General features: G+C 37.2%; 1 protein-coding gene across 1 annotated transcript; it reads right to left on the bottom strand.

Moving 5' to 3' along the window:
* Positions 1–256: 256 nt before the first annotated feature.
* Positions 257–5,723, bottom strand: ptcd2 (pentatricopeptide repeat domain 2). Its single transcript, XM_042509411.1, has 10 exons — positions 5,594–5,723; positions 4,484–4,576; positions 4,265–4,394; positions 3,929–4,046; positions 3,739–3,817; positions 3,566–3,657; positions 2,726–2,839; positions 2,553–2,627; positions 2,352–2,465; positions 257–1,329 (listed from the first exon to the last, which is right to left on the bottom strand). Exons 1-10 carry the CDS (start codon positions 5,721–5,723, stop codon positions 1,108–1,110), a joined length of 1,167 nt encoding a protein of 388 aa, XP_042365345.1. The 3' UTR covers positions 257–1,107.
* Positions 5,724–9,844: the final 4,121 nt, after the last annotated feature.

The raw sequence follows: 9,844 nt of genomic DNA, 5'->3' as shown, positions 1-9,844 counted from the left end.
AAAGCAGAATATATTCACATTTAATGCTGGAATCAGTGAATTTTTACTTTTTTTCTTTGAAAAAAAAGCTCAAACTGATTATCCAATTAGTTGCAGATTAATTCAACTGTTGACAACTAAACTGTTATCATTTTAGAATAGAATGTGTAAAAAGCATTAAAGAATAGGTTCACAACATTCAAAACCGTCCTAAAAAATAGTCAGGTATCCGTATTAAACAGGTTTTGCTCTCTATGAGTACCTACAGTACTTTTGGTGTAAGTGACGGTGAGTAAAATTGTCACAGTGCTTCTTTTGTGTAAAAACGTGTTCAAAGATTTATCAGAAGCAAATGTGAGGCTCGGCTGTTTGAGTTAATCAAATCATGTTCCAAAGTGTCTTTGTTGTACAGAACGCCGTCTTTGTCTGTCTCTGGAAGGGTAATAATAAAAAAGGGGAATTTCGTTTGGAAGAGGCAGTAACTTTGACTTTGAAGCCTCATACTGATTTCAGATATAATTTGGAATATATTTTTGTGTCTCTAAGTGGCCATTATGAACAGGAGGTGTGACTACACCTTGCAAAACCTACTGCAATGAACACATGAGCACCTGGCTGTTGTTTACACAAACTTGAATACAGTGTGAGCCAACAAAGATGGCAAAACAAGCATGATTTCACCAGCATCCCTACACTTTAAAAGCAAGACAAAGAATCTTCTTTTAATTAGTAAATATCTGATTAACCTTTAATGACTCGCACACACTTATACACAACACCTTCTTCCCAAATCACTAGTTATTTATGATACCCTTGCATGGAAATCCATACCCATTTAGATGGCGTTGCTTCTGTATTTTCTCTCAGCAGCTTTTTGTTAAAGTGCCTGCTGCGCAAACATGAACTGTGACCTCAAATTTTGAATAGGGCTGACAAAAAAAGGGCCAAAAGTCCAGTCAGCAGAGGGATGACTGTGTCTGTGTTTACGGAGAGGTAGATTTAGTAATTGTGACCAAACATACACTTACACCAGATTAGTAAATCCAATCTGGTCAGAGTTTGTGTTTTTTGTCAGATTGGGGTAAAACAGTTTCAGAGTCTGTAGACAGAGCAGGACTGGAGCGTCTCTCACTCTGACAGCAGAGTGGACTGCAGCGGCTGCAGAGTCCTTCGGCTCATCCTCCTCTCCTCCAGTACTGGCGCCGGTTTCCTCTTCCCTGTGGGTGTTTGGCACAGCATGCTGTCGATGGTGTACTGGGTCACCTGACTGGCTTGCTCAAGACCAGTCACTACCTGCTGCACTTTCATCGTGTGTGGGCCGCCCTCACTCTGCATGCGCAGCAAATCCACCTGAAACAGGTCACGAGAGGCCACTGAGCCAGCACGCAGTTTTTCAGTGATTTACAGACATCTCTAGTTTGGAACGGTGTGAGAGATTTAGGAGGATTTAGTGGCATCTAGTGGTGAGGATTGCATATTGCAACCAGCTAAAAATGTTCCCATTGAGAATCCTTTAGTTTTTATTGTTGAGGAGGTTTTTACTGGGTTACTGAATTAGGCAAAGCAAGGCAGGGCAGTTTTATCTGTTGAGCACAATTCATACAACAGGGTAATTCAAGGTGCTTTACAGTAATTGATTAAAAATAATTAAGTAATAAATAACAATTGTATTAAAAGGATAGATACTTAAAATAAAAGAGTAAAAAAAAGAAGCAATTCATTATTAAATTGTTTACAATTTAAAATAAAAAAATCGCCATTAAAAATAGAAAAAGTGCAGCCAAGAGGTGCAAAGATAAAAAGATTATTTAAAGTGATTTCAAATCAAACTTAAAAATGAGTTTAGTGTCATTACAGGGTACAGTGGGCAGTGTTTAAAAAAAAACAAAAACATTTTGAGGTTTGACTTAAAAGTACTCAGAGTCAGAGGTTTTTTTCAGATTTTTGCTGCATTATAACATAACACTGCTTCACCGCGATGATGGCCTATGCTGAAACATGAATGATCCCATCTTTGGTTTGTCCATTCTGAGCTTCTGTAAAAACATGGTGATGCAACATGGCGGGCTCGTTGGATAAGGACCCACTCCCTATGTAGATATAAACTGCTCTTTCTACAGTAACACATGCAAAATTATTCTTATTTTAAGGTGATTATACACTAAAGAAAACGTACTTATTTTATCATATTAAATTTCTGCCAACACATCTCCCTAAATCCTAAACTCTGGCCCTTTTAGATGAACATCTCTTGTAGGACTGTTTGTTATTATATGTTTTCACATACAATTACTGCATCCTTAGTTACAAATTTAAGAGTAAAAGTAGCATCTGTGTCATTGTACAACAAAACAGATGGATGTTTGACTCACCACCTCCTGAGAAAATTCAGTTTTCCTCACAAAAGATGGACCTCGAGGTCCCATGGCTGCAGACAGGGTGTTTATGGCATCTGTCACTGCTCCAGACATTGCTTGAATCATAACCTAAATCACAGTAAAGAAGAATATATTAATCATTTAACAACAACGGCAAGGAATAATGCATAGTATAGTTATACGACTAACACTTACCTTTAAATTTTGGCATAATCTGCTGTCAGTGCTCATTATTTGTGAGAACAATGACTGGGCCTTTTCTATGTCATCCTGAAACAGAAAAAAATGACAAAACAGATTACTGATTATGTAACATTTTCCACATCTTTCTGCATGGCTGAAAGGAAAAAGACATAAATATACCATACCTGTTTAAGTGCTAATGCCACAGCGAAGCAGTAAGCGTGTCTTGGGATAAAGTTCCCTTTGGTCTGTTCCTCCTCTATCAGAGCAGTGCAGATGCTGAAGGACTCAGCCGTGTTCTGACGATATAAAAACACAATATTAACTGCTGCGAAGTTTTTACATCTTAAAACAAATATATTTGTAAGGCTGAAATAGATGTTATCATTTTAAGGTCCAGTGTGTAGGATTTAGAGGGATATACTGGAAGGAATTGGATATAATAAAGTATGAATGTTTTCTTCAGTGTATAATCACTGCAAAATAAGTTATCAGAGAAGAAGGGAGTGCACTCATCAGTAGGTGCTGGGCTGGCGTGATGTCGGACGGTGTTGAAGAAACTTTAATTTGCCATTAGAAACTGCTTTTTTCCCAGGGTTTTTACCAGTTTAAATCTGCTGGTCTGTTTGTTTTGGAGTAGAGCATTCCTCTTAGGATAATTGGGCTCACACTGAAAACCTCCTGAGCGTCTGGATCAGATAAAAGGTGAGTTCACATTTGCAGGTGCTGGGTGAACGGCACGTCTGCAACGTGCCAAACAGCATTGAAAAAACATTGATTTTTACCTTGAAACTGCTTTATTCATTGTTTTTACTGGTTAATATCACCGCGTCTGTTTGTTATGGAGAAGAAGAGACCTCAGCTGAGAATTTGGCTCCTGGTAAAAACCCGAACAACCGACACTGAGGGAATTCTAGCCGGGAGAACCTTCAAGCTGGTTGCAATTTGCAATCTTCACAAGATGCCACTAACCACTAACAAACTGTTCTTCAATCAGTTAATCAAACAATTCAGAGAAACATTACCAATTTATAGCAGGTGCCAGATGCCAGTATCACTGTGTCTTTGTTGAATGTTACCCCTTGATTCCTCATGGTTTTTAGTACCTCCATGGCATCTGCAATAGCCAAAGTTTGTTATACACGTGTTAATAATTACACATGGAGGAAAAACAAAGGCTAGTTGTTTTGTCACTTACTTTCAAAATATCCTTTTGTGAATAGCATGTCAATGGCGATGTTAAAGGAAGTCGAGTCATTGAAAAATCCCTTCATGTTCTGTTCAGACAAGTGAGAGGAAATGTTACCAGTCCAAGCAGGCTCTAAGACAAGTACTGGATTTTAACACTTTTGCCAATAGAAAGGGTTTTAATCAATGCAATTTTTGACCTGATCTGTGATTGAAGATGCAGCCAAGCCCTCCAGGCCCAGCTCATAGCACAGTCTCATGAAGAGAGGGCCAAACTTGAAGTCTCCGTACGCCATGTTCCGGTTCTCTGCATGATACCTAGTGAGTGCAAATTAAGGGATCATAACATAAACTTACTTGAAATACTGGATACATGACATAGCAATATTAGAGATGTATTTGTTTCACTCTGTAAAGAAGGTAGAGTCTATTGTGAAAGATAATGCAGATAAAGAGCAGAGAACACAATATTTTGGTGCTGAACATGGTTTACTTTATTTTTGCTTTACAAAATTGTACATAAAGATGTACTATACCTATAAATGGCATCTCTGGCTATCATCATGTCGTCTGTAGACTGGCACAAGTGAAGGAGAAGCTTCAGCTCATCTCGCAGTATCAGCTCTTTCCTCTGTAGCTTCTCACTGAATTGCTCAATGATATTAACTGTAAAGTGGAGGTAAAAGTATGAGCCTTACTCTATGGATCATAACACATAACTGCAGCTTTAGAGGCAGCGACAAAGACTACCTCACCTTGCGATCCACTGACGAGGTGAGCCACCGCCAGCTTCCTTTGCTGGAAGTTTTGTAGTTTGATGACATCTTCTGTCAACAGGTGCCTCTTAGCTGGGTAGAGAACAAGAAGCAGATAAGAACAACAATGCAGTCATGTTGTGATGTAAAAATAAGGGTGGTTTAATTTTTAAAACAGTTAATGTCGCTGGGGGAAAAATAAACTTCACTTTAAAAAACCCTGCTCCCTTGACATCTTATTATCATTTAGCAGAGGTGTGGACTCCATACACATGATTCATGTCAGACAGAGTCACAATTCTGATGACTTTAGAGTTCACTTGTCAAAATCAAAGAAAGACTTCTATCTGGACTTGATTATTAACACCACTGACTTATGACTTCATCATTTACTCTGTTAAAAGCATAAATACTCTTTTGTTAAAAGCATCAGTGATTTTATTAATCTTATAGGTTACTCTGTTGTTAGAAGCATCAATGATTTGTATACATTGAGTATGTTACTCTGTTGTTGAAAACTCAAAGTTACGGACTTTTTTTGTCAGTTTTTAAAAAATTAATTTTGGCATTATTTTAAATATAATGGCTTTTATACTTTATACACAAATATAAATAATATAAAAATAAACGGATCCACAGTTAGGCAGAAGAAACAACAAAAATAAAACAAAATCAAACCAAATTAGACAAGTTAAACCAGACAACAACCACAGAACAAAACAAAAGACGTGAATGTAGCTGTTTGAATTCATGTTTGTAATGTTGACTTGAGACAAACAGAACAACAACTTCGTCCAGCCTCTGTAATGTAGCCTCGCTGCAGCACTAAAACTGAAGTTCCCATATGCCTTACATTTACAAATAAATAAAAAAAAGATACTATTGCTACAAACCCTGACAATTAAACCTCCGGTAAAGCGAGTTTTGGGGGATTTTTATGAACAGTTACATACATTTAGAGTCAGTTACTGTAAAGTTGAATAACATTTCTGCACCTCTGCGTTACTATTGACGAGCTGCTAATGTAGCTTCTGTCTGCTAAAGCAGCCAGTTTAAACTGTCACCTGGGTATTAGACAGAGGACTTATTGTCGGGTTTTATATGTCTTACCTCCGGAGCAGCTTTCAGTCCAGCCTGGCTGCAAAACACCACAGAAAAGCCCTTTTGAAGGTTCACGAACCAACGACCGACAACATTTAGCGACCCTCGTCAGCGCCATGTTGCCCACTGACTGTACCATTTAACTAAAAAAACAAAGGGGGTGTTATGTGAGATATTATGGAGTTTAACACCTCGATAACTGCCCGTATTTTGAAAAAAATATTTTAAAAAACGTACTGTAACCAATTATACCAATAATATTTATTAATTCGAGTAAAACAGTGAGTGTAGCTCTTTGTTTTAATTTTGTAATAGACATTACCTAGTTGGTATCATCCAACATGGCAGCGCGCAGTGAAAATACGCGGAGTACAGTGTTTTTTTTAAATTGTATCTCTTTTATATTATCGATACTCATTTCTACTCTGTCACACAAATCGCTTTTAATTTCTGTGGTGCATGTTTAAACTATAGGGAGAAGTATTTTATTATCAAAAATGTATCGTTTAACCTACAGGTGGTGCTGTTGCACTGCTTTTTTAAACATGTCTGATGAGTTTGCTGCTGTCAGGAAGTTTGGGGCTCACTAATGTATAAAATGTAAAAATATAATGCATAATGATAATATGTAATGCAGACCATGATGCACATACATACAGTCTGGGTGTTTTGGCTGTATTGGTTGTCATTGCCATCAATAGCCGAGCATATATACATATATATATAGTATTTATGTCATATCTATCTTATCTATATTATCACTACACATACCGAATGTTAGATGAGAACTGTATGGAAGCCCATTTCCACCAAAAACATCCTGAAAGCCATTGTTACTGGAAAAACACAAAAATAATGACTAAGTATCTAAAAGTCTAAAAAGAAACTTTCTTAAAATAATGACTCAGTATCTCAAAATAATGATTAGGCATCTGAAAATAATGACTTAATATAAGCTTTCTTAAAATAATGACTCATTCTCTCAAAGTAATGAGATATTTTGAGATACTAAAAGAAATAATTAAGAACAAATTATTTCATGAATGTTCATCATTATAATTATTTACAGGAAGCTTTCTTAAAAAAAAAACACACAACTCTTCCACGTATAGTCTACTCTGTGCAATCATTTGAATCTAATCAAATAAAAAAAGAATTCTAAAGGCTGCAGTTCTGTTTTAGATTTTTTGAATTTTTATTGTTTCTAATTTCTGCTGCAATTAAAGATAAACCATTGGAGTGTTGCATTGTTACTCTTCTGTGGCAAATAAAGCAACGTCAGGGAAAGACCCCATGCATTCAAATGACGTCATTATTTAAGCTTAACATTTTTAAATGAAACTACTTGTAACCTTTAAGATGAGGATTCTGAAGGATACAAAGGAAGATTAATATACATCCTGGTTATATGTAATCTGTGTCTCTGTAAACAAAATGTTCCTGTTTCAAACAACTCTCAAACCAGATGCTCTATGCATCAGAGCACCCAGAGTCTGTTCTAAACTTGGCAAAAAAACCCCTGCATTTTCACACTTTGCGCCCTGGGCTTGAAATATTTAACACAACAAACTCCATATCAGAGAATCAAACAGCACATTCAAAACATTATGGTTATCAATGCCAAAGCTGTGGTTTGGCAGAACATTTTAAGTTGAATTACACTTTGAACTTGCTTACAGAATGATTATTTTTAGTTCAAATATTATGTTGTAAAATATGTAAGATCCAAATCAGCTTCTTGTTTTATTAAAAGCGATTTACATTCACCTATGCTCTCTCTTTAGGCCTCGGTGAACACCAAACCCTGCAACCAGTCAGTGTACCCATTGACCTGCACAGCGTTACATAACGAAGTCCTCACACGGGAGCTCTGCTGCATTTTCTCTGAGATGGGCCATATTGTGTGCATACGTTTCAAATTAAATCGAAATATTAGATTCAATTTCTCGATTTAAAATTTCATCACATAATCCAATACTCTTTTTATGTTTCCTTATATACGATTTCATGTTTAAGATGTGATTTTCCACTGCAGGAAACATAATTGCTAAGCCTGCAGCCGTTGAGGATTCACTTCATGATTAAACTGTTTCGGAGACTAACTCCTTGAATAGACCACCTCGCACAGAGGAAAGAGGGCTGGGACAGGGTGTTCCCCACTGTTGCCTTGGCAACAACATCTCAGCCCATCCAGCTAAGATTGCTTGCTCAGCCAATCAGACACAGGGCTTTGGATAATTTATGGTATCCTGCAAGGTGTGTGCCTCTCAGTGGGTTTCTCTCTGTGCATATGTATGTTTGCATGAATTTAAAAACAGGTTATCCGACATATAGTTCATCTAAAGCCACAGGTTTAAGTGTGGTGGCAGCTCCTGTTGAGTTGCTCAGATAATGCAGTAACTAACAGGGAAATGTGCTGTTTGTAAGGGAGGTCTATTTTAGCACTCAGGCTTTGATTTCCCAGTCAGCCAGGTTCTGCCGACTGATCGTAGCTCTTACATCTTCTTTGATTTATCCCGGCGTGCACTTCCCTTTGGTTTTGGAAAGTGCCTGGGGTGTCCCATCATCATTAATAAATGTCCCCACTGAAACAGTTTTGGCACAGAAGAAAAAAGAAAAACAGCTGCTGCTGATTACTGTGTCACACAGTGTGCCACTAAAGTTACTGTCCTTGAAAGACAATTAAATAGGCTAGCTTCCATCTATAGCCGGAATTATGATATGCATTTATGTGCAGACACTGACTGATTTTGCACTAAATCATAAACACCCGCAGTTGCATGCTGGTTTGGGATAAAAAGTGGGGATGATCTCTTATTTGCATAACTTGTGTGTACTATGGAAGGAAAGACAAAAGCTGTACTCTCGCTGGTGTGCAGTATATTTGCTGAAATAGCTCTGAGAGACTGACATCAGACATGTGGACTCTTGTACTCTCACTGTACAGCAAATGGATGTTGAACTGTGGAGACATGTCCTCTCATTCTGCTCTGCTTTTTCAGTCAGTGTCCCTGGGGCATCTGATCTAAGAGGTCCTTCAGTTCACTGCATACTGGAGAAGCTAAATACACTCCAATCTAATGTTATTTTAATCATGACAAGTTCAATGTTCTATCTAATTTTTAAGATTAAATTTCTAATAAGCTGCATATATTGACTCTTTATCAAACCCCCCAAATTAGCAAGAAATTAACAAAAGTTGCAGCAAAATTTCCAAAAAAAAAGGTAAAAAAAGAAGAAAATGACAATTTTAATAAAAATATATATGCAGTTCTCTTGAAATTTTAACTTCTTTAAAAGCAATTTTATAAAATTTATCTCTATTCAGGACATTTTTCTTGTAACTTTTATTTATTTCTTGTAAACTTTTTGGGTCATTTCATGCTAAGATGCACATTGCCTTTTTTCCATGTTTTGGAGGGAATTTGCTCACATTTCAAGAGTTTATGTGCTTGTGAAAAGGATCTGAAAGCTGCACAAGAGATGTGATGTAGATCCAGGTTTTCAATTTGTTTTTATCAATTTTCCTTTGAATTAGAATAAGTAGAGGTGGCACAGCTTGTGTTATGCTGCAAGCAGGGCTAAAACATTCAAATTATTTCCATTTAGGCAAATACATTTACTTAAAGTAGAGAACACTGTCAAAACACTCTCACAGCTCTTAGCTTTGTCACATTAAGATTAAACTAAGTCTCCACAAGTGAGACATTGTATCTCAGTCCCTCATCTATCCTGTCTGGCTCTCAGGGACACTTGTCACCAAGGATGCCAAAAGAAATGGCTTCTCTCCTGGGCTGCATTGTCACTTAAAGCCAATCATCTGTGTGTGCAGGACTTTAGCTTGGCATGTTGTGTTCTCGATCATTATGGCAGGGGAGTTTTTAATGCCAGTCAGCCCCACAGTTTGTTCTGGACTGAATTTTCTCAACTAGAGGATGGATTACTATAAAATTTCATATAGACATTTATGGTTCCCAAAGAGAAAAGCCGTCTGACGCTGATGATCCCCTGACAGGCTGGTTCATATATGTTGTTTTGAGTAAAATATCTTGGCAGATATTGAATGGATTGCAATGAAATTAGGTACAAACATTCATGTCTCCCTCAGGATGATCTGTATAACTTGGACATATTTGCCCAACAACAGCTAACCGCAGCAAAAACAATTTTGGTAAAAAATAGACTTCTAGAAAGAATCCATTAGGCGTATTTTCTATTCGCGATTTCAATTTCCACAATTTGAGGGTTAATGGAAACCCG

This window comes from Plectropomus leopardus, chromosome 20 (assembly GCF_008729295.1).
Source record: "Plectropomus leopardus isolate mb chromosome 20, YSFRI_Pleo_2.0, whole genome shotgun sequence".
In the NCBI taxonomy this organism is placed as follows: Eukaryota; Metazoa; Chordata; class Actinopteri; order Perciformes; family Serranidae; genus Plectropomus; species Plectropomus leopardus.
Note: the sequence above shows the minus strand (reverse complement) of the source record. Positions and strands in the feature narration are given on the sequence as shown.